General features: G+C 37.4%; 1 protein-coding gene across 1 annotated transcript in view; it reads left to right on the forward strand.

The window, feature by feature from the left end:
• Smp_163730 (putative rhoptry protein) overlaps window positions 1–26,665 on the forward strand; it is a gene marked incomplete at both ends in the record, with an annotated part of 82,384 nt that overhangs the window by 35,398 nt on the left and 20,321 nt on the right. The window contains 6 exons of the mRNA XM_018790328.1: window positions 15,155–15,239; window positions 15,283–15,516; window positions 17,073–17,623; window positions 19,404–19,729; window positions 24,682–24,739; window positions 26,533–26,656. Coding sequence (XP_018655683.1) covers window positions 15,155–15,239; window positions 15,283–15,516; window positions 17,073–17,623; window positions 19,404–19,729; window positions 24,682–24,739; window positions 26,533–26,656 — 1,378 coding nt within the window. The remainder of the gene's footprint in view (window positions 1–15,154; window positions 15,240–15,282; window positions 15,517–17,072; window positions 17,624–19,403; window positions 19,730–24,681; window positions 24,740–26,532; window positions 26,657–26,665) is intronic.

A 26,665-nucleotide genomic window follows, 5' to 3' on the forward strand; every position in this document is an offset into this window, starting at 1 on the left:
AGTCCAGAGCGTGTTCGTGCTTTGACACAATATTATATTGATAAGGGTGTCCAAGGGCTTTATGTCAATGGCTCATCAGGCGAGTGCATTTACCAAAGTGTGGCTGATCGTAAGTTGGTCTTAGAGCATGTGATGGCAGTAGCCAAGGGCAAGCTAACCATTATCAATCACGTTGCCTGCAACAATACGTGAACTAATAAAGAAGCACGGCACTACAGCTTCTCACTAGAACTCCAGGAATTACCTCTTAAAGTCAGTCACTAGTGAGCATATGATTATAATCAGGAGGGGTTTTGCGGAGATTTAGTATTTTCATAGTTGCCGGCTCAGTGGTCTATCGGTTAAGTGCTCGCGCGCGAGACTGATAGGTCCTAGGTTCGAATCGAGGTAGGGGGTGCGCACTGCTGAGGAGTCCCACAATAGGACGAAACGGCCGTCCAATGCTTCCAGGTTTCTCATGGTGGTCTAGCTTCAATTGACTCATGCTTTCAACTATGAAAATACTAAATCTACACAAAACCCCTTCTGACAAATATTTTATCGAATGTAGTACAACAATTATTGTACTATAACTGTAGAACGTAAAAAAGAAATGATCGAAAACAATTCTTTGCTCTAATATTCTTTATTCTTGACTATTCTGCTTGGCTTTTAGATTGATATCACTGCGAATTACTGTCATCATAGTGCTCAGCTGGTCTTTCCAACAAGTATTCTCTGTAATTATCACTTTCATCTTATACCAGAAGAAAAGCAACAAAGTTTTATTACATTTCATCAGGAGTCGATTTAATTAAGATCTATATCTGCCTAGTAATACTCACTATGGTACAGACTATAAAAAGTTGTAATCGATATGTTGGTATAACAAATGGATCTGTAATAATTTTCTGTTTGGGTTACAAAGATACAGAAGAAACGAAGGTGATTATAACTCTGATTTAAAAGAGACTTGATAAAGAGATAAAATATAGCTATATGTAAATGTTTACTGTTTTAGTGAAAAATGAAGACCAAAACCTCTTCTGATGAATCGCTTTTGTTTGTACTCGGTTACGTTATCTCTTTTTGACCTTATTTCATGAAGTCTATTCTGCTTCATTACAATATTGGTTTATGAATTCTATGAGATAGTTTGAAGTTTTGGTAATAAAATCTCTGAGGTTCTTTTTGTGCCTCAGACCTATTTCTGTCACCTACATGACCACTACCGATCAAGTATGATAGAGCCGAGTTGCGTATTGTCTTGACAGTACCTTTATTTCGCGGTTAGGAAAAGGTACTGTCAAGCTAATACGCAGCTCGGTTCTATCACACTTGATTGATGGCAGTCATGTAGTGAACGAAAATAGGTCATTTAAAGTTATTCATGGTATTCCTACTAGTTTCCTTTATGTGTTTCGATCTCGTCTCTTATACATAGCAGAAATTATAGGAATTCGAGCCAACAAACTAAGTCTTTGTGTTCATAAGAAATTTGTAATACCTTTACCTCTTCCTTGGTCCCAGTAAACGACTTTATTTATTATTATTTTCCATACCCCTTCTTCGTTTATTTTTCCTCACCCCTCCCACCCTTTTCTTTTCGCGAATATACGCTTCACTGTCCAGTTATCTGAACACTTCTTATTGCGTAATCTTATAATTTTTATGAATGTTATTTCAGCGTCTATATTTTTCTAATCATTAACCTATTTCCCATTATGTAACATTGATTCAAGCCTATATTGTTCTTGTCACAACTAGTACACTTGTCATCACACTATCAGTTTGTACTTTTCACTTATTATGTTTAATTACGTAATCTTTTCCATTGTTATCATTGACTAATAAACTGCCTTGATTGGTTTAATAATTTCGTATTTGCATATAAATATTACTGTATATTAGAGTAAAGCCTGATAAGGATGTAATGGGAAACAATATTGTTCGCTTATATGTGTTAATGCTTGAATTTATTGAAACCATTATTGGTTTACAAAATCTCTATCTCAGTAGAATGAATAGTTAACCTACGAATGAAAAAAAAACCAACAAGTCTCACTCAAATCTTCTGATCTAACTGGAATTTAAACAATATAGAGTGAATAAACCACAAGAAAGACCTACTTGGAAATAAAAAAATTTTATCCATAAGTTTCATTGATAATATTGTGACATTTAGCATAATATCAGAAGAGGGTTTTGTGGAGATTTTAGTAACCAGTGAAGTTTAACCAAGTCTGTTGGGAGATAGTAACTCACTGAAGACATTGGTGAATAGTTGCTCAATTTCGTGGATTGATTGAAGTTAGACATTAATACCACTTGATGCCGGCTCAGTGGTTTAATGGTTAAGCGATAGCTCGCGAGACTGATAGGTCCTGGGTTCGAGTCTCGCTAGGCGTGATCGTGGATGCGTACTACTGGAGAGTCTAACAATAGGACGAAACAGCCATCCAGTGCTTCCAGGTTTGCCATGGTTGGCTAGCTTCCATTGACTCATGATCTTAACTATATTTAGTATGATAATCAATACTTTAAAAATCGATATTTGTTTATTGATCAATAATCTTGCGATATTTTTTTTCTTGATTTTTTCAGTACTAACACCGATAATAAATCATATCCAATTTACTAAAACATCAATCAATTTCGTCGGTAGTTACACATATCAATTAATTGAATACTCACTGTTAAGATACCTTTTTAATACATTTCTATATACATATATATAAGGATAATGCTCCAGTACAGCTGAATATGCTTCCATTATTGATGTTACTTCATTTCATATGACTCAAAAAAAGTAAAAAAAACATATATTGAAATTTATTTTTCAAAAACATTTTCTAACCAATGTATCAACATATGAATAAATTAATGTTTTTTAATATTACCTCACTATATTCTATATAATCATTATGAAAATATATAACTGATTAGTTAGCATGGTAACTAATTTGTATTACACTTGGTAAATACTATCGAAAATCAATTTTTTTTTACGATCAACAGTCAAATAATATTAATAATAATACACATTCACATCCACACACACACACACCCATACCCACTATATGTGGACCGTTTTTTTTATATATTGGAAGAAAACAAAAAAAGTATTATTTTGTTATTATTAAGGTTGAAATAAAATTCAAAATTTGTACAATTTTATTGATTTATTATCGAATTGTCCGGATATTTCCCGCTTTTTTTTTAAAGAAAATTTATGTATGTACTTTAGATTATTACATTAAAAAAAGTAATATATATATATATAGTAATATATAATGGTAGTATCGTTTTATGCAACTAAATTTTTCCGATGTAATGGTGATAAAGTGAGTTTTCTTATCAGGATTTGATTTTCATAATGTAACGATACTTTCAATGACCTTACGTAGAGATACCTAGTCGAGATATCGTGATAAGTGATTGTTTCTTAGAATCAAAGTTCAAGAATTAGTTCTCAGATACGGAAGGGAATATTCTTAATACCGATTTATCCAGGGTTTGGAAAAAAAAACCAGATTTTAATCAGTATAAATGACAGAAAGCCAATTCAGAAACTTACCTGCATTGAAACGAAAAGATATCCATGTATTTATATACAAAACTTTATATTCTTCCAAGTAAGGTAAAGCATGGAAGTAATCAAGTAAAATGAATAAGGTTTGGAGTAGTGTTGCAAAATTTGACATAATGATGACGACTATAAGTAAACGGACAGATCATGTAATATAATTCCTCATTTAATTTCATCTAACTTGTAGTGACCTACTTTTATGACGGGAACGCCATTGGTATAATGGGAACAATTCTTATTATAACCAATCGTACCAGTGATTGTTTTACCATACTTATTTGTTTAAGTATAACAAAAACACACTTTCTTCCGTTTTCTATGACCTTTCACGAACTCGAGTACACTCGGTAGTTCCGCTTGTAAACGTTGGCACGAACTCGGTATTCTTTTGATACCATGAGATCGCCAACAAATATATCTTATTACGACCGACAATTACCTCCTTGTTTTTGGCTTACGGAGGGATCCAACCTAATATCTGGCACGTAATCTTCCTGTAATGGTGATCATAGTCAACTACAACCTAACAAATGCTAATGCACTGTGTACTGGTTTTAATGGAAAAAAGGTACGGAACGTATTGGAAGAATTTATTTAAGAAGTGAATATGAGGACAGATAGCCAAAATGGGGTGACAAACGCACCGTAGTTTAAGATTGTTGTTACAAAAAAGATATCCAAGTATTGACCACCTTTTATATAAGATAGATAACGAATTAAATACAGGTTGTAACAGATCAAATGCTTTTTAAATCTATCCAAAGTGGCTTATCTGACACTGTTGCTATCTCTCGAATTTTTCTCCCTGTTTTGTATGTTAACTTATTTCGAGAATTTTTGTAAGCATATGATATGACGTGTAAGTTGACCGCTTTTTTCGTATCCTAACTATTCGGATAACCCCAGGCTAGCACTACTCAGCGACTTGAAAGACCAGAGAGAAGACACGAGTATCAGAGAAGCACTTTACTACCAGGTTCAATTATGTACAGAAAAATAGGGATTTTATAGTAATTAAAAGACCTTGAGATTCCATAGTAACAGTATGTTAACAGCCAATCAGGACCTTGTTATTTTAGTAGCATTTTAGTAGCATAGCTTCTAACTAATCGCTGATTGGTTGGTCTCTTTATGAGCCTCTCTAGAGTTTATCGTAAGCCGACCTAACAGCATATTGTTGCAATTTTTAGATTCCTCTAACTAAATCTATATTATTATTGATAATCAATTTCTTCAATATTATAATCTGGTACAATATATACCCGACAATCGGTCGTTAAGATCGGTTTCTATTATTTCATTTTGTCGCTGAATGATGCTGAGCCGTCAACAATAGGGTCTTATTTAGATGAAATTAAGGTCACAACATGTAGTCATTCTTTGCAGTCATTTCTTCATTATATGCTGCATATGTTTGTTAGTTGACTTTATTCTTGATTCTAAAAATCAGTTGTTTTATTTTTCCCAAACCTAAAGAGATTTTTTGTGTTGTTCTCTTTGTGAGCTCATTTAATAATTCTAATAGCGCAAACTAAACATCGTTTTGGTAAACCTATATGGTTTTCTTCGATCGAGGATGACATGCAATGAGACAGTTAAAATAAATGATATCACATCATATGCATCAGACTCTGGGTGTATGTAAAAGACGGATCAAGCTAATATCACATTGGCTTTGTAAAGCATGCTGCTCTACAAAATCTCTGCTGATTCTTGAGGTACTTGGGCTGCTAAACACAGTTAGAAATATGTGATGTTTAAATAAATCAATGAGTTCTTGGTATTGATGACTGTTGTAATTTTGAATTCCAAATACAATACATTCGTTCGGGCTCATCTAATACTTCTTGATTACATTGAGTTATTCCTGGGATTACTAGTTTATACTACAATTCAAATACTTCTGATCATCATAAAAGATTCTCCCTGATAAATGGCCAGGGGAAGATGAGCAGTTGCAAGATCTCGATGGAGCAACTGGCGTTATTGTTATTCGGACCTTTGATTTGAATAAAACCATCAACCTGAACTCTCACAAAGTGGTGAATGACAACTTCACAGATGTAGACGTGCTTACAGGAAGAAAGAAAAAGGGAAAGAAATTACAGGGAGCTGCAAAATACGCGAGTTGGTGGTTTCAGTTAAGGAACCTCATACAAATCCCTATCTCAATCCAAAACAGACTATGCAGGAGCAAAACCCGAATGTTGTAAAAGATTTGACCAATAAACAAAGTCAATGATTGGCTTGAAGTAAAACCTAGAAAATTGGGAGAAAAACGTTAGACCTGCACGCCTGATGCCATATCGGACTGCAGGGATGATAAGAGTGAAAGGAAGCTAAACTTCGATCTCTCAGAGAAGTCAGTCGTTTTCCCTAAGAAAAGGAACCGAAGGCTAGGAATTAACACATTCCAAGTTGCATTAAATTCTTAATAAGCAAGCTACTCCTTGAAAAACTAGCAGAAGTTAGCATTCATGAGCTTTACAGAATAGCGTGAATAGTTTATTCCGAAAGAATACAAGAAACCTAATATTAAAAACTTCACACAAACTGACTGTCTGTGTGGAACACAGCCCAGTTTATTGCATTAGCAGACAATCGGCAGAAATGTGAAAAAACTTTGGATTGATAGTTCTTTGTTTTGTAAAAGTACGGAGTCAAATGACTCCAAAAGCACCCTAGGTGGTACGGGATAGTATTTTACATAATTGAAAGCATGCTGCGCAAACGATTGCAGCCTACTAAATGAAATGGCGGGGGCTAAAGATGTGGTGGACACAGAAAATCCTGACATGAATATCTTCTCAGAACATGGCTTGTGATATTGGTTCTTAACCACACGATGTTTGAAGCTGAACGTTTAATTACCGGAAAGATTTACATTCAACACTTAACACTAGGAGAAGGTCGACAATGATGAGCAAGGGATTAATTTATCAAAATGGTGTGGCTCGATCATGCAGGCGCGGTAATTCTGTATAACCTCTTGCTTTTTGTACCAAATATGTCAGTCTCTTCCCGGCCTAAATGTGTCCTACAGAGCTATCGTAAAGAATCATGTGGCTTCTGCGTAAGATCTTATAGATTAGGTAGTCATATAATGACAAATCTACAATTTTGTGATTAGGTCTATTATTACAATAACAAAGATAAACCTGCCAATACCAATTTAGACCATACTTATACAAACTGGCCCATCAGGAGGGGAGGCATGGACAAATTTCCGGCAGTCATACGATCGAACAACCCAATCACTTTAAAGCTGTAAAGTCCAGAGGAAGAAAAAGTTCGACTGTACCTCGAGAGATAGGGAGATTTGACGTCTACTAGGACGAAAAATTGTTAGGACGCGGTCACCTGCCTTGGCACAGTAAATGCCATGGAAAGCTACGGGTCGGTCTGAGATAAGCTTATAAACACAATCTGGGTACTGAGCGAAATATGGAAAGCAACTGGGGCAACAGGTAATTAAGAGTCTTAAAAGACTGCTCTTGCTAATAAATTACGAACAAAAAAGGATCATTGATTTCCATCCTAATTGAGAAAAGGAGTTTATCTCAAGTGATAGAGGAAGACCAGGAAATAACAGAGGCCATGATGGACTATTTCAGGACGGTTTTGCTCAGGAGCCTTTTCTAGACGAAGCACTAGACCCAAATACAAAGTCACAAAATCATCTTTTCATTGTGTACTTTAATTCAGACTACGTGCTTAAGGCTCTGAACACTCAAGATATGGTAAGACTGTAGAATTATGGTCTGGCTTGCTATTAGTAATGCTATTATACTGGCCCTAGTCCTAAAATTGTAGATTTGTCGTGATTTGACCACATATACTATAAGATCTTACTTGGAAGTCACATCATTTTGTACACTGATTAGACTCATCGTGACAATGAGCAATATGATGTTTGTCACTCAGGAAGAACACATTTTAGTTGCGAATGGTATATTTAATGTGGAAAAGTATGGGTCACACATGAATAACCACGCCTGCAAGGCTGAGCCATGCCACGGCGATTATTCGGATGTACTCACCCTAGCCATTCTTGACCTTCTCCTCAAGTTAAATGTTGAAAGTGAATCTTCTCGGTAAATATATGTTCAGCTTCGAAGATAGCATGGTTAGGAACTGAAGATGTCACAAGTATTTGGAGTTTGACAACACCTTAACCAGTAACACCTTCTATAATCAAAACGTGCCCACCCAATGAAATCCGAAGTTAGAAGCGAAGAGGTTCGAGGATATATTTGACAGGCTATCAATATATCGAGGTATAACTGATCTAAACTGGCTGTCGGTTGTAGGAAAAGTTGAAGACAGCGTTCCCACTCGAGATCTGGTGCGGTTGCTTGACCGAGCACATTCAGCTAGGTGAGTCTGTTAAAATTAATGTGGTCGGCATCAAATGTCGAAGACTTACAGAGCTATTGAATTTGGGGATTTATTTGCCGCTACAAATTGTTCTCTGGGTCCCGGTTTTAGACTTAACACCAGGAGCCCACTGAAGCCTTACATATTAACAACGTAGAATTTCGATGGAAATTTGAGTTTGTGAAAATTCACTTTGCATTTTAAACCGCTTGTTTATACATGGATCATTAAGTTTTTCCAAACTAACGTGGTCAGCTTCAAATGTCGAAGATTTACAGATCTGTTGCTTTTGAGGATTTAATTACCGTTACAGATCACTCCCCCATAGTGGAGTAGTGGTGACCCCAAGATGTGGCCAGCCAGAAGTTTGTCGCTGGTAAACACCCTTCTGATAGCTTGCTATGTTCAGCGGCATCTGATCGTCTTTTTACTATGATAAGTCATGTGGTACAATAAGTAATGAAGAAACAGGTACGATGAAATTTTTGAGTCACCGTAAACCTTGACGCTTTCTTCGTCTTTTCCAGCTATCCTGGAAAAGAAAATAGGGTATGTAAGTGTATGTCGAATTACACTCATACGTGCGTCAAAACACAAAGCGGGCGAAAAAAGGAAAATAAACTCATGTACATGTGTTATGTATATATGCAATAGCGTTGGAGCGACTTCTATAGGGCGGTTTCTTGTTTTGGTTTAAAAAAGTAAAAGTATGCACATATAAGCGAGCACATTAGCAAGAAAAAGAATTTATCTTTTAGAAAAAGTATATAAGCATATATAAGTATATTAGAAATGCCTCACTTTTTTAACATAATGCAAAGAAAAATCGAAAAGAAACAAAATGTTATGTACTGTCTTACCTGCAGTAGTCGTTTATGTGTTTTGGAAGCCTTACTCTTCTTCCAGAAAGCGTTGTTCTCAGTCTGTAGTCAGGTACCGCCAAACTGTTATCGTGATTATTGGCTATCGGATGGTGTATCGTAAATGTGGGATTCGTGTCTTTCGATTGCACCAAAGGAAATAGGGTCACCTTTTAAACACGCAGGTTTGAGACGATCGATGCTGATGCTATAGTTAGTTCCGTTCTTATCGACTATATAGTACTTATGTTCACGCTGAAGAACTTTAAAGGGTCCTTCGGATGTTGTTGCTGAGCGTTCTACTATGAGCTTGATTGGTGCACGAACACCTGGATGAGAAAGTTTGTGCAACATATCGAAGAAGTTGTGTCGATAGTGTTTTATAATAGGGCATAATAGTGTTTCCTTACCCATTCTTATCTGTTTGATTTGGGGGGTTTATTTACCGCTACAGAACCAATAAAACTACAAAACAAACAGAACCAGATAAAATATAACCTTTGAAAAAACCAATACCTTACTGCCCAGTGACAACGATATTCAACATGTCACTTGGCTAAGGTGAGTTACCTATTGACTAAAAGGATGAAATTCTCACTTCAACTCATAAGTTAATATCATGACAACTTTCATCAAACTACATACTTGTAGTTAAAATACAGGGGAGAATGATCAAAAGGACTAAAATGACATTCGTGGGAGCCAACAACTTGTTAAACAGCAAACAACATGGCTTCAAGAAAGAATCACTTCACAAAACAAACCTCCTTGTAGTAAGAGGGCAATGGATAGAGGCACTGCATAATGGAAAATCAGTGGCTGTTGTCTATGTAGACATGATAAGATGTCGAAAAATAGGCTTCTGTTTAGGCTTGAGAATTGTTGAACCCCTCCTAAAGTGGATCAATTATTTCTCGTATGGTCATAGAGAGAAAGTAAGAATATATTCCAAATGCTCCTCCTGTGAGCCAGTGCTTGGCGGGATTTCACAAGGCTCTCTCCAAGGGTCCCTTACTTTTTGTACCGTACGTAGGAAAACTCTCAACTATGGTTGAGTCTTCGATGCTGTTTTACGCTGAAGATGCAATGTTTGATCACAAAAGCAGTTGATGTCCATAAACTTGATCAGATGTGTCCACATGCGCATTGAAGATGCAAAGGTAAATAGGTACACCATAGGGGGAGAGTCAGCGCTCACAAAGATCTTGGGGTAACAGTGAGTCACTACCTAAGAACCATGGCCCACTACCACGTCGTCGCAGCTAGTCGGTTCACAATCCTATGGGTTTTAAGACGGGTGCATACGAAGTTAGATACTAACATGTTCGACACAATTTAAAAAATCCTGGTGGGATCCAGACATGAAACCACAGTCAGGCTTCAAGACCCCGTCCAAGAGGTGACTCGGATATCTTGGAGAAGTTACAGAGGGCAGCAGCTCCAGAACTTCGGGGCTTCTCATACAAAGAATGACTTGAGAAGCCAGACCTCCATTCCTTCCTGCAGTAGATCAACAGATGACCTGATTTTGATGTGTGGATTACTGATAAACAATTTTGTGCATGATATATCCCCTCTTTTTCTTCCTTCCAGACCAGAGCACCTCAGAAGACATAGCAGGCAGATACTAAAATGAAGAAAGAACAAAATACTCAGGGTGTGCAAATTTCCACAGAAGGTCATCAGTTTATAGTGGATGTCGAGTCGTGGGCGGACTATGATCACCACTACTATTCGATTACGCGTACAAATATGACTTGGTTCCCTTGATAGCCCGTAAATCAGAAGGCTTTACTAGTCCAGATCAAGTATAATTATTGGCGATCTCGTGGTATCGAAATAATACCGAGACGTGCCAAAGAGTACAAGCGAACAAGCAGTGCGTGAGCAAGCTCGAACCAAACCAGGCGGTATATGGAATAAGAAGTGAAACGGATACAGTTAAACAAATACAGTAAAACAATCTCTGGTACAATTGGTTACAATAATAATAATTGTTTCTGTTATTCCAATCGTGTTCTTATCGAGACTGGCCGGTCACTACAAGTTCTTGAAAACTGTAATCTGAAGAAGTGGTGCCTACTCCTTTAGTTGACGCATTCGAGAGAATACTATACACTGTCAGAAGCTTACTGGAAAGAGACTCATACAGGCCGTATGCCATCTATTCTCAACACACAAATTTGTATTCTGAATCTGAAGGCCAGTGTTCTAGCGTCTAATCAAATATGCAATGAATGACCTTGACAAGGGTATATGAGAGTGTGCATTTGGTTGTATTCTCCGATATTTTGTTGAAGCGTTTGAGAATCCTATCTACATACAGAGTCTCTAACTAATATGTTTTAAAGGACAGTACTTGTTTGGTCGTCCAGTAAATTTGTTAGGTATATTTGCTAGAACATGAATTTCCAGGTATCTTTTAAATAAATCCTATTCCGTCAAAGTATCAAAAAGCACCAAAGGTTTCCGTGTTTCTTATACACACACTCTTTTTGAATTATTCATTATTAAGATAGTCTGCGCCAAGGAATGTCCTTCAAATGCTGGATTTCTGATATCCACTTGAGATTAGTATGCGGTATGATAAATCCTAAAGCCTGTATTAAGAAGTCTAAACAAATCTCAGATCTGCGGCATATAAAGTGTACATTAAAGCAGGTTGTATTTGGCTAAGCTCACAATCTTGCTCAGACGCACTTTTCTGTTGAATACCAGTTCAATCCAAGATGTTGATGGTAGGCACGTTAAAGAAAAGTGCGAGAGATATCGATATGTAGGAAAAAAAAGACGATGCATACTTGGTTGATACACATTGGCTTCCGTAGTCTGTGAGTAAAACAGAGGGTCTCCAAAAGACCTTGTGTTTATGCTACACGAACGCTTGCAGCCTTAAAAGCAAAACATCGGAGATAAATTTCTTAGTGGAGGAACTAAGACCCAACTTCTTCATTGCCTTAACAGGTGCGTATCTTCCCCAAATATTTACAGAGTACGTTTGCGTTAGTACTGATAGGGCTATTAATCGTAAGGTGAGAGGTGTAATGTTATGTTTGGGACTAATTATGTGTCCTATTGTGTGCACTCGAGGCACATGACAATAGCATTTGCAGGGTAGGTGGACTTAAAATAGTCTAAACGTGGCCCAGTAATCTTAGGATCAATATATTGTAGTCTGTGTTTTGCAGATGACTTTGTCTTAGATCATATCTGCACGTGGAATAGGGCTGATAATCGTTTTACAGGTGGAGATCCCAACATATAATACATCGATCGATTAAAGATTGCAATTTTAAATGGATGTTTTGATGACAACCTACCATTGACTGGTTTTCAGTGTGTCTTTATACTACGTGTCACAAAACCAATACATTTTAAATTGAGACTGGAACTATCCTTTTTAAATCTTGTTTTCACACATTATTACGATAAAGTCACGGACTTGAATTTCTAACCCCTTCGAGCAAACAGTAGTCCCATTCTGTTGGACTTCGAGTTTAGTACTTACAGCATAACAGTCATACGTGAATTCAGATAGGCTACCGTGGCTAGATACGTTCAATGGTAAAAGTTCACAAAACTATCTCAGCGAAGACTAATCTGAGGATATTGTTATTAAACACTTATCATAATGAGATTGTTAAGATATTAGTTTTGGTACCAGTACTTGTGACTCGGTAAGCTTCTGTTTTTCAATTACTTAGTAGCCGTATTTTATTTATTTATTTATTTAAACACATAAATATTGGTACAAAGGGGCACCAGATACATATGCGCCACACAAATCTCATTCAATTTGTGTGAGGGCTATGATACCGCCCAGGTGCCCAAACTGAAGCAGGTGGTTTTCTTAGGGGGCTACAACCGGAGCCTGTGACCTGAAGGTCTGATCCACAAGGCAGTGGAGCATCGTGAGAAGATGCAGTCCCATGGTAGCCGGTGACCAACGATTGATTCATACACCATTTGTTCCCTCAGATTACTGGACCGCATGTGCACCATTGGTTTGGAATCAGGGTTTTCCAACTACCCTAGGTGAACTTTCCGTGTCCACCAACCCGGTTAAAGCATCGGACATTCGCTTTTCGTCCTCTCAATTTCGTAAACAACACCCTCTCTACGAGAAGAAAGTGAGTAGAACTTCCCTGTCAGAGGCTATATACGCGTGGCCATGTGAGAGCATTTCGAGAGGGAGAGCGGACTCTCCCCTCTCGGCCGTACCAGGGCATTTAGGGCTAAGTCTCGGAGCCCTAATTGGTTGCACACAGGATTGTTCTAACCCCTCGCGGACATTATTTCAAAACCACTCACAGCGTTGTAAGCCATGAATATCTTCTGGTATTTTGCTCACTTCATAGGGCTTTCGAGTGCTTTGATAAGGATGTTTTTTAAAAGTTATACCTCATCTATGTGAAACGCCACCTAGAATACAGCATCCAAGTAGCTAGTTATATTAAGAACACTGACACATTTAATCGTAATAAACGTGTCGGAACTCATTCCTTTGATCTTTGCAAGTGCTTGTATGGTGAGTAACTAAGACACCTAGACCTATTCCCCTTTTCTTATCGTAGAACTTGAAGAAATACAATCAAATGTATCAGAATCTTCAATATAACTCAGAATAGATGCTTGAATGCTGTATCCTGGGTGAGATTTCACATAGATGAGGTATAAAATCCAAAATATATCTTTATCAAGACACTTGAAGGCTCTGTGAAGTGACCATAACAATTGAAAACCTTTAACAACTGCCGCATCGCAGTGTGCGCAGTCGTTTTGAAGTCATGAATCGCAATTACTCTTAGGGCCTTTTCATTCATGTGCTTGTGGGAATGGTGTTCTTTTGAACGTGTACTGATTACTTTTGCCGTATCTGATGTGCGTCAGCTCACTCTTTCTGGAATTGAAATTCAGACCCGGAATTTGCGACCATTTGACCAATTCGTCCAAATCAGTTTAGAGGTCATGACTATCAGCCTCATTACTTATTCTTAAAAACTTTACATCATTTGCAAACAAGATTATTAGCAATTTAGACAGTGTTTGTAGACCACTGACGTAGAGAAGAAATAATAGGGAGTCTAAGGTAGTGCCTTGCAGGATACCGCCGTTAACGTTTCCATCCAGATGATGTCCTATATACTCTCACTTTCTGTTTACTATCACAAAAGAAGTTTCTCATCTATTATTTTATTGTGTCTGCTATCCCAAAGATCGAACGCTTCTACACAAGCCCTAAATAAGGCACCTTATCAAGTGCTTTGCTTAAATCTATGAATAAAAAGTAACTTTCAAAGTCTAAAGCTACCAAGCAATTGAAAAGAAGCTTCCTGAGTTACAATCACTAGTACAGAAATTGATTTTTCAGCACTGTGGCTATGGAAGTGTTGAATAATATTCTCAGAATAGACTTAGCGTAAATAGTTTCGTGAACTTTTATCTTTGTCCGTATCCTATTAAGCTAATGTGTCTGAGTTTTTACATAACTTTGTTGAAGGAATTCCATAACTTCGTTTCGTTTTCCTAATATTGTGAAAGAATCTTTTTGAGTAAGTGCGATCATCTTGTACTGGATACTCTACAATTAATATTGAAAACATTTTATTAACCTAATTTACTAGTATACTTTTACTCCCAAATGCCCTGGTACGGCCGAGAGTGGGAAGAGTCCGCTCTCCCTCTCGAAATGCTCTCACATGGCCACGCGTATATAGCCTCTGACAGGGAAGTTCTACTCACTTTCTTCTCGTAGAGAGGGTGTTGTTTACGAAATTGAGAGGACGAAAAGCGAATGTCCGATGCTTTAACCGGGTTGGTGGACACGGAAAGTTCACCTAGGGTAGTTGGAAAACCCTGATTCCAAACCAATGGTGCACATGCGGTCCAGTAATCTGAGGGAACAAATGGTGTATGAATCAATCGTTGGTCACCGGCTACCATGGGACTGCATCTTCTCACGATGCTCCACTGCCTTGTGGATCAGACCTTTAGGTCAAAGGCTCGGGGTGTGGTCCCCTAAGAAAACCACCTGCTTCAGTTTGGGCACCTGGGCGGTATCATAGCCCTCACACAAATTGAATGAGATTTGTGTGGCGCATATGTATCTGGTGCCCCTTTGTACCAATATTTATGTGTTTAAATAAATAAATAAAAATAAAGTATATTAAATACATAAAACCTTCGTTATAAAAAATGTATATGATTCAACCTCAAAGTGTAGTGTATGGATTTCGACTACAGTAAACTGTTAATTAGCATGCATTTAATATGAACATGTTTTCCGTAGTGATTTATTTGTTACATACTACATCTGTTCATTGTCTTTTGTTTTCTCCTATCATTACAGCACCTCAAAGACAATGGTATTCGTACAGATAGAACAAACTATTATTAATTCATTGAATAAATTGTATGAACAAAACGAAGAAAAAGTATGTTTTTTTTCTATTTTGGAATAAAACTTCATATATTTAGAATCAGAGTAAACCTCAACAAATATTACATTTAAAATGCGACAATAAATCAAGAATTCTATCAACTATACATAATGATGAGATAACCAATCTAGATTATTTCTTTTATTTATGGAATCTTTTCAATGTAACACCAGTTGATTCTGATATTATCTCTGTTGGACCTGTTGTAATGGATAAACGCTGTTTATTTCAATATTTCAGTCAGGAGAAATGTTGTTATGTTTGGTTTACGGTAAGTTATGACGTATGTATTGGGTATAACTCTCTGTTTTATAGTTTATTGTCGTTTCCGTCTAATAAGCCCTACATATTGATGTTCGAGGATCATTAAGTACTGCAGTGTTTATAGCTTCTATTGGTATTGTCTACCACTATTAATTGAGTCCGCACACAAACAAATTATTGATAAAGTCTGCAGTAAATGTTGATCATTTACTATGTTAATGGAAGAAAAATTAGATGCAGTTCAGTCACCTCTGTCAAATTTCTAACTGGTCCGAGTTATACTGTTTGTGTGAATATCGAGAATCCAGTTCAACTACCTAAAGCAAATTAGACGGTTTGTGTATCTATTTTGCTGAAGATACTGATAAACCCATATAGATCATTAAAGAACAATAAGGTTTATTAGTGTGCACCGTTTTAATTGTTTGTAGCTCTTTTATCGTCACTTCAGGAGACTTTTGAAGACCCTATAAATCTTAGCTCAGAAAGCATGAAAATAGAACTGGAAACCTAAGTATGAATTTGTTTGCTCGCTTCCGAGTCTAGTTTTATGCTACATATATTGATACTCGTCGATTCCTTAGATCAAAATGGATGAATTTCTTCAACCAAGTGATTTTCTCTTGGCCTTCTTTTCAACCGAACTGTTTCTCTTAGTAAATACTGTTCTTGTTTATTTATTTACTGATTGTACGACCCTTCCGTTCTTTATTTCTTCACAATTTTATCCCTTCACTTATACGGCACATTCCTTGGTCCCCCATTGTACCAGATTTTCTACAAATCAAATAAATAATTAAATTGTTATTTAATATCTGGGTACCTTGCTAAGGCAAGGATCTTGTTTTCGTTCAGCCACAAAGCAAGAATGTTCGAGATGCATCCACCTTCCAGATGCAAAACGCTGCTTCGTGGCTGAGATGTATTAAACTGATCATGGAACGTGAATTAGTTCAAAACATTAACCACCTCGCGCATATTGTAAGTCTCATCATTGTTGACGGATTAATAGCTAAAAAAATCGGCACAAATTCTAAAAGCTGGTTTGGCTTCTACTAGTATCATTTTTTGCGCAGCTGGATTCTTCGCCTGCTTGTAAAAGGATAGGTAATAATGAACGGCATTCCGCTCTGTTTTATTTTATGGTTGTGAAACGTGACTCCTAACACTAGAGGATATTTCTTAGGCTACTATTATTTGAGTATAGATGTTTACGAAGAAATACTGGCGTATAGTAAAACACCGGAATTAGAAATACTGAGGTGAGACGTCGGATATTAGGTAAAGACAGCATACGAGGTTGTTAATCTTCATCAAATAAAGTTACTAGAATATGTATTATGCGTGTCCAACCTCATCTGCCTCTGTGTCTATTACTCTTGCGGTTTTTATCTCGTAAATTTCACCTCTGTCCTAATACCGTATAGGATTTTGAGCCGATGCGTACGTGGTCCTGTGTTACTGATGACTGATATACTGTAATTGTAATGTATCCTTCAAATTAATCTTACTTAATATTCGATCTATAACTATAAAATCTTGATCATTATTATTTCTTTTCAGGAACATCCACCTTATATTGACAATCGAAATATCAGCTCGTTGATACTATTCTTAGAAACATTCATTGAGCACATCTTTCAATCAAATCTAGAAGTTCATTATATGGAAGCATTATCCTGTCTGATTCTTTTGTCATGGTGGAATATCGCTTTTGGTCATTCGGAACCTTACCAAATCATAGCTTATGAATTATATCATGTATGGATTCGTTTGATCCCCCGAATTGTTGAAAACTCTTCATTGATTATTGATCAATTCTCTAGTTATCCTGAACATTTAAACTTATTTATCATAAATCTTTTACATATCTACGTGGATCATAATTTCCAAAAAGAAAATGTATGGAAACTGTCTAAAGATGCCGCTTCTCAAATGACTGGTATTCATGCATCTGTAAATATGCATGGTTTAAGTGGAATTTATCGTAAATCTATTGAACAGTTGAGTATAAATAATACAAAAAGTCTTTCAAATATAAATACACTAAGCCAAACTGTTTCTATCAATACCACTTGCCTAGCCATTGTGGAGATTTTAAAGAAACTTGTACGGTAGGTAATATCTTGTTTTCAGTATTGTAGTTGAATATGTTCAGACGTTTCTTCTTTAGAAAAGGCACAGTATTTAAACAAATGGTTAGAAATATTTTCAATCGTAACATTTAGATCGAATTCAAATTACAATATTTATTGTAAATATCCGTACAGTACCAAATCCCACCTTCAAATCTCCGTAAAATTACATCAATTTTAGTGACGTCCAAGGTTGACAGTCATACACAAATTAGAACCCAAACAAATGGTTATTGGTCTTAATTTTTACACCTTACATTAGCCATAAGAAGAAATCAACCAACTTATCCATTACAGATTGGTATACTTGGCCTCAGATCGTACTTCAAGTGGAATAGCTAATGATAATACCCAGCTTTACAGACAGAAGTGGAGCAGGGTTCTAACTTGGAACTTAGTAGATGAAAGCTGAACACCCTAACCTCTAAATCTCTGTGTTATATGAAATTAACAAGATAAAAGGCAGTGAAATAATACTAGATACAGTATAAAGCTAAACACAATAAATATGGTACAATGGAAGAAACAGATTACCACTTACTTTACTTACTCCTGTTACCTTTCGTGTAGCAGCATAGGCCACCCACCAGCATTCTCCAGCCAACTCTGTCCTGGACAATCCTTCCAAGTTGTTTCCAATTGCTACTCATCCTTTTCATATCTGCTTCCACTTCCCGACGTCGTGTGTTCTTCAGCCTTCATCTTTACCACTTCCCTTCACGATTCCAAGTTAGTGCTTGCCTCGTCATGCAGTTTGGTGATTTCCACAATCTATGTACTATCCACTTCCAACGTCCTTTCCTAACTTCCTCCATCTGAAATCTAGTTTGCTCTCGCCCACAATAGGTCGTTGCCGATGATAACCGACCAACGGACATTCAGCATCTTGTGTAGACAACTGTTTGTAAATACTTGTACCATTTTGATGGTGATTATAGTAGTTCTCCAAGTTTCAGCTCAGTACAGTAGAACTGTCTTGACTCTCGTATTGAAGATTCTCACTTTGATATTTGTTGACAATAGTTTCGAGTTCCATATGTTGTTCAATTGTAGGAATGTTGTCCTTGCTTTACCAATGCTTGTGTGCATCAGATCCTCCTTGTTCATCGATGAAGCTGTTCAGGTACGAACCAATTTCCACCTCTTCCAGAGTTTCTCCATCAAGTGTGATTGGTTCGTTTGGTGTTCTCCGTGTTGTATTTGAGGATCTTGCTTTAACCCTTGTGTATATCCAGGCCTACTGATGCAGAGGCTGCTGCTGAGCATATTTCACGTTAATTTAATACAAGAATGTCAGATAAACACCACACTAAAAGAAATTAATGTTATGACGAATAAAATATCACACTGGAAAACAAATATTACACTGAATAATCATCATATTGAATCCGAAAGCGGTATTGTTGTTGACCAAAAATCACAATGATGTGCTTAAAGCGAGCGGTCACTATGTACTACAGAACACAAATTAGTAATAATAATGTAACTGATATACAAAGTATAGATTTATGTACTTATTTTTGACTCATTGTTCATATGTGAGTTTTTAGTAGTTACCCATTTGTTAAAACAGAAGTAGGAATTAAAACTTACTTTCTAGCAGTTGAATATTGAATCCACCGTTCCATCATATCAATCTAGGTGGCTATCTATATCGTGCAATTTTTTTATACCCTAGAATGGTAAACTTATTAATTATCATAATATTTAAAAATGAGCAAATCTTTTTAACTTATAGTAGTATTCCTATTTTCTTTAGCTTAGGTTTAGCTGACTGTTTAAAACAAAGTCCTGATTTACCTATTATTTCATTTGCTGATAAACAAATTATTGAACGTTTCAATATGGTTCGAGATTATTTACTTGTTCGAGCTTCTCGTTTATTAGCTTATGAATTAGAGTCTAATGTGAATTGCAACTATATACCAAAACAATTCACATGTTTGGTACATGTCACTGCACCGAAACATTTAATTTCTGAATTGTTAAATATTTCACTATGTAAATCTGAAAAAATTTCTCACAGTAAAAATCCTCATATTGATTTAATTTCTTGGACATTAGAACATAGTTTAAATGTTACTGGTAAGTAGTATTGATTAAAGAATTTGTGTATTATTGCGCAACTTAATGACTTAATTTTATACTATTTTGCTGTATGAAATAATAGTTTAGTTGATTTACAGAGTGTATGTTTATGTGTTCAGCTTTAAACAACACTTTTCTGAGGAGGCTGTTGATATTACTCGTCTACCTGAGCCCAAAGTAGGTAATGAGAGGTTTGAACTCTTCAAACTAGTACCGAAAAGTTGAGTGCTTTAACCACTAGGCCAATGCACATGACAAGGCGATCTAATATTAGACCTTATATATTTTTTACATTATCCGTTATTTGAAATTCATAATTTTATGTGTTTTCAATTAGTTAATAGGAAAAATTTTCTCCAAATGATATGTAGAGTAGTTTTATATTGCAGGTTGAACTGACTGTGTTAGTACTCTGTTATATATTTATTTATTTGAACACATAAATAATGGTACAAAGGGGCACCGAATACGTATGCGCCGCACAAATCTCATTTGATTTATGTGAGGGCTGTGATACCGCCCAGGTGCCCAAACTGAAGCAGGTGATTTTCTTAGGGGACCACACCCCGAGCCTTTGACCTAAAGGTCTGATCCACAAGGCAGTGGAGCATCGTGAGAAGATGCAGTCCCATGGTAGCCGGTGACCAACGATTAGTTCATACGCCATTCTTTCCTTCAGGATACTGGAGCTCATGTGCACCATTGGTTTGGAATCAGGGTTTTGCAACCTCCCTAGATGGATCCTCCATATCCACCAACCCGGTTAAAGCATCGGACATTCTCTTTTCGTCCTCTCAATTTCGTAAGCAACACCCATGGTGCGAGATGGCAGTGAGTAGGATTTCTCTGGCAGAGGCTATATATATATATATATATATATATATATAATGTGATTCTGCTTTTCATGGCATGAGAGTACTTTTAAGAACTCCGAATCTAGAATAAATGGTTTTCTAGTTGATTTCTGTTAATGATAAAGTTGCATTCGAATATTGGGTAATTGATGAATCCACCTTATCCCTATTTGAATACACGTATCTATTTGGTCCGGACATTTGACAATTTCCAGAGTTTTTTTTGTAAGTGTATGAATCCAAATTTATGTTTTACTCGTACCCTTAACTGCACACAAGACCAAGTTGGTCGCTTTCAAATCCTTCCTACACCTAATAACTCTGTTATCTCCTCGACTAACCCTTCCCACGTCCTTTTATCGCGTCGCACCGCTAGGGCAAACGATTCGAGTACACAGAACGTTATTCCTGGTCTCTTGAAACCACGCTCTAAACTACATATAGGAACTTTTAATGTCCGAACATTGTGCCAAATAGGACAACAGGCTTCCTTAGCTAGAACTCTAGAATCTTACACCATCGATGTGTGCTGCGTCTCCGAAACGCGCATACAAGATCCGAGTAGTGTCATTCATTTGACCGCACCTAATCAAAATAAAGTTTCATCTCGATACACGCTCCGTGTATCTGGAAGCCCTGACGCTGCTTCCCGTGGCCTCGCTGGAGTAGGTATAGCATTAAGTCCTAGGGCAGAACTAGCTCTTTTAGACTGGATCCCAGTAGACAGTCGTCTATGCGCTGTTCGACTAAACGGATCAGTAAGGACTCGGAAAGATAGGGAAATTCGTCGTTGCCTCTTCGTCGTCTCTGCCTACTCTCCCACTGACTGCAGCTCAGACGATATAAAAGATGAGTTCTACAGGAAACTTTCTGACCTTCTCCGAGAAGCTAGGCGTTCTGATGTAGTAATAGTAGCAGGTGACTTTAATGCTCAAGTAGGTAAACTAAGTGAAAGGGAAGGACACCTGGGTGGATCTTATGGTGTCATGGCGAAAAGAACAGATAATGGCGACCGTCTGTTGCAGCTATGCTCAGATAACCGCCTATTTCTTGCAAATACTAACTTTAAGCATAAGGAAAAACATCTTTTGACCTGGCGACCCCCGAATTCGTCCCAACGTTGGACCCAATTAGATCACATCGCTATCAGCCACCGATGGAGGGGCTCGATAGAAGACTGTCGCTCATTCTGGGGCACATGCTTAGATTCAGATCATGCTCTAGTGCGAGCACGTATTTGTCTGCGTCTTACTGGACGTAGGAAAGACACTGCAGGGAAGCCTCTAAGGGTTCTACTTAATGGTAGGCAAGCTAAGAATATATTTCAGGAACAACTAGAAAAACAGTTAGGCAGCCATGTAAGTTGTGTCCACCCCGAGGCAGCGTGGAATGACATCCGAAAAGCTGTGGAATCAGCAGTGATATCCGCTAATAAGGTAAACCATAACGTTAGGGAGAAACAATGGATCTCGGCAGCATCTACCGCACTGATATATGCTCGTAAACTCATCCCACCTGGCTCTGAGCATAACGAAGAGCGGAGTCAACTTAAGCGCAGGCTTATAAGAAGTCTACGTAATGATCGTGAACAGTGGTGGGTAGCGAAAGCAAGAGAGATGGAAAAGGCAGCGGCAATAGGTAACAGTAGGCAGCTATTCAGACTCGTTAAAGAAACCGGTATTAGGAACCCGAATATCAGTGAAACCATCTCAGATAAAGATGGGCATATAATTCATTCTCAATCCAGGAGGTTGGATCGATGGGCAGAACACTTTAGGGATCAGTTCAACTGGCCTTCAGCCACACTTCAATTACCCACGATCCCCAGTCGTCCTGAATGGCAAATTGATGTAAGTCCTCCAACCCTCTGTGAGGTTGAAAAAGCTATAGGAAATCTGAAGCGAGGGAGAGCAGCAGGCCCTGACAGGTTGACCCCTGAGATTTTTAAGGATGGTGGTCCAGTACTAGCAGTGAGATTGACTGAGGTCTTAGGTAGAATCTGGGAACTGGACGTAATTCCATCTGACTGGTCCCAATCACTGATTGTGCCAGTTTATAAGAAAGGACAAAAGTCCTCTTGTGACAATCACAGAGGGATCAGTTTGACTAATATAGTGTCTAAAATATTAGCTTCAATAATACTAGGTCGCCTAACCAAAGCTCGTGAAGAGCAGACTAGAGAAAACCAAGCTGGTTTTCGACCTGGACGTGGTTTCATAGACCAGATATTCACCCTACGTCAGGTCCTAGAACATAGACACAAATTCAGACGTCCCACAATAGTAGTATTTCTTGACCTTAAGGCGGCATTTGACTCTGTTGATCGTGAGGTTCTATGGCAATGTTTGTCACTGAAAGGAGTACCAAAGAAGTACATTAACCTCATAAAGGCTCTCTACTCGAGCACAACTGGTCGAGTTAGAGCCTATGGCGAACTGTCATCAGAACTGATTACCACAAGTGGCGTTCGTCAGGGCTGTCCACTCTCCCCATTCTTGTTTAACTTTGTCATTGACTTACTTTTAGAGATAGCACTTTCATCAGCTAAACCTCCAGGAGTTGAACTTTTACCAGGAGACTCACTTGTCGACTTAGAATACGCCGACGACATAGTTTTACTCGGTGAAGACGCTGACAACATGCAGAGTCTTCTGACCACTATAAGCAACTATGCAGGCATGTTCGGAATGCGATTCTCTCCCTCGAAGTGCAAAATGTTACTTCAGGATTGGGTTGCATCGACACCTGAACTAATGATAGGGAGTGAAGTAGTTGAGCGTGTAGACCACTTCACTTATCTTGGAAGTCTCATCAGCCCTTGTGGTCTGGTATGTGACGAAATCTCAGCACGGATACAGAAGGCTCGTCTAGCTTTCGCCAACTTGCGTCATTTATGGCGTAGGCGAGATATCCGTCTAGCAACCAAAGGACGGGTTTACTGTGCAGCAGTTCGCTCCGTCCTACTCTATGGCAGTGAAACATGGCCAATAAGAGTAGAGGATATTCGTAGGCTACTAGTGTTCGATCATAGGTGTCTTCGAAGCATTGCTCGTATATCCTGGGACCACCGGGTAAGTAATGCAGTTGTTAGGAAACGAGTACTAGGTAGGGATGGCAAATCGATTGATGAAGTAGTGAAACTTCATCAGTTGAGATGGCTGGGACATGTGTTACGTATGCCCGACCACCGACTGCCCCGACGTGCAATGTTTCATGGTGTAGGAGTAGGTTGGAAGAAAGCTAGGGGTGGCCAGACCAAAACGTGGCACAAATCAATGAAGTCACTGACAAGTGGACTGGGCCATGTTGGTAGGTGTAGACTACCTGGTTGGGATTCGCGAGATGACAGCAACCGATGGTTAGAGACCTTGAATGACATGGCTCAAAATCGTTTGCAATGGCGAAGATGCATCCACTCTTTGTGTTCTACCAAATTCTAATCTTCTGAATTCCTCATGTCTTTATCTTTTTCTCTTTCCAAATTTATTTCACTGTACTATACTCCTTCAATAATTTCTTGAAACCCCTAATCTTTTGGATTTCTGATTATACTCCTACTACTTCTACCACTATGGGATTTGAATCGACAACTGCATCTCTGTGCTAATGTGGTATGGCAACTCGAACTGATGTACGTACGTACGAAGTTCTACGTTGTGACTGACTGACTGACTGACGTACTATTGTTTGGTCGCCTGATTACTATCTTGAATCTTCTCATTAGGTTGTATTATTCACAATTTGAGAAATCTAATGGATAAAGGTATGGTATGGAGAGGAACAAGCTAATTAGAATTAAGATGATTGAAGAGCTTTTGCGCCAAGTTAAAAGATCAGTGACTTTTATCTCAATTCGAGTAAAACGAGAACACAGAAATACCTTTATATATTATTCAAAAGGTCTAAATTTAGAATGAAAAATTATATTTTGTTATCACTGAACTGATGCCACCTTTGAGATTCAAACGCACTTTACTAATTAGTTAATCAGAGAGGTTATTGAAGATATTCTAGAGTTATTTAGAGTGTATAATCTTAAGTTCTCATTTACCCACGTTCTTTGTATACGTTTCTTTTCAAATAAATATTTTTCAGACTATGCATTCTGGTGTGTTACGTCTATTGATGTTAAGGATATTGAAGCAATAAATTAGTGAGTGTTTTATATACTTGTTTTTCTCCTAGAAGGAATAGTAGTAAAACAGACTTCAGAGTATTCTTTCAATAATAAAATATTACTTGTGATATAATGTGATTTATTACTCAATTATATCTTTGGTTCACTGTTCATTCTATTTTCGCTTTTTGTTTAAATGACCAGTAAAATTCATCAGTTCCTTTCATTAACAGTTTAGTTGAAAATAGAATCTGAGAAGAATCTCTTAAAAATAAGTTTTAGAACAAGTTGCACAGCTGGAGACTCTAGGTGACATGGCTCAGAATCGATCACAATGGCGTAGGTGTATACACTTTCTGTCTACCCTTAAACCTTGAGATTAAAATTGTTTCATAACTTTATTCCTTCCTATACTATATCCTTATATACAACCTATCTTTTATATACTACCATCACTAAATTAACTATTTCTATGAATCCGGTGTTCATCTTGTTGTGCTAACGAGATATGGCAACTTGGACCGATGTATATATGTGCCTGGTCTTACGTTGTAGCTGAATGAATGTTATATACTTTTTCTGGACGATATCATTTACTTAAACCATACAATTATATTTGAGGTTACTTGAGATATGTTATAGTCTGCGGTCGATTGATCACCGGGTAATGAACATTGTCATGTATGTCTAATCCTTAATATTGGTCAAATTCCATTGATCAAGTTGTTGTGTGGCCACTCGTCTAAGTGACTCGATATTACACACTCTGGATGACGTGAGTCCGAGTGCCTCAGTTTCTTGAAGATTGCATGTACATTTTCTGGGAGAGTCACAACTAGCGTGATACCTAGGTCTGGAAGGACTTCTTGCCAACTACCTTCAATTATAGTTATTTATTGAAAAAATCGATTGGGATCACTGCGTAAATATGATCAGAAATTTCAATTGTCTAGAGGTTATCTAATTGACCTAAAGGATTATGTAAAAATAATAGTAAAATGAACGTGGTTTACAGATAAGGGAGTAATTTCCTATAAAGTAAGATAAGGAGATATCATCGGATTAGAAAGTTAGAAATTTGGTTAAGACCGCTATAGAACAAGAGATTAAGTATAATGCTTTTGAATTGATGCGAACCTTATGTGGTTCACACGTCTTGTGATTTATACTTTTATCGAGCCTATTCTTTTCATGTTGATGGTTATAAAGGACACTTCTGGAGGTTAATGTGATCACGATAAATTTGTTGACTGACTTGAATACACCTATTATTGACAGTTAATCGAAGTAGTTCTCTGTATTGCTCTTCCAAAGAACTCGTATTGTTTGATTGATGTAACTTACCCTTGTGGCGCAACTTGAATTAGTGATGCAGATTGCTCTGACTCAAAGCAGAAGTTTATCCTTAATACATCCAGAATTCATAGCCTGGCTAGAAAAGACAATACAACGTTCGACAAAATAAAAAATTTTTTTCAGGGATCTAGAGATGAGTTTTTCAAAGCTTTCGAGTTTTCTTCAACTATAATGGGGGAACCATATCAAAAGTGAAGTAGTTACTTATAACAATTCAGTAAGGTTCTCGCTGTATCACAAGTTACCTGAAATTGAGTGTTTAGTTTACTGACCTTAAAGTTCATGGTTCAATTTCGGGTGAGGTCATTTGTGGAGATTTATGATAAACTTAAAACTACAACGAAAGAGCTTTCTGATCCTTCCTGGTTTTCAGTCGTTTTCGTTCTGACATAAAAACTATCTTCATATCACAAACTTCTAAATGTTGTCTGTTTATTTCGTCTGATATACTGTTGTTTATTGTTCTACTATAGCTTATTGTCTCGTTTACTTCCGCATGCTAAACTTTTAGCCAAAGATCATCTATTCTGTTTTTCACTTATACTACATCTTGATCGTGTTCGTAAAGCTGCACTACCGGATAATGAACACATTAAGGTAGGTTAC

This window comes from Schistosoma mansoni, chromosome W, assembly GCF_000237925.1.
Source record: "Schistosoma mansoni strain Puerto Rico chromosome W, complete genome".
NCBI classification, from domain to species: domain Eukaryota; kingdom Metazoa; phylum Platyhelminthes; class Trematoda; order Strigeidida; family Schistosomatidae; genus Schistosoma; species Schistosoma mansoni.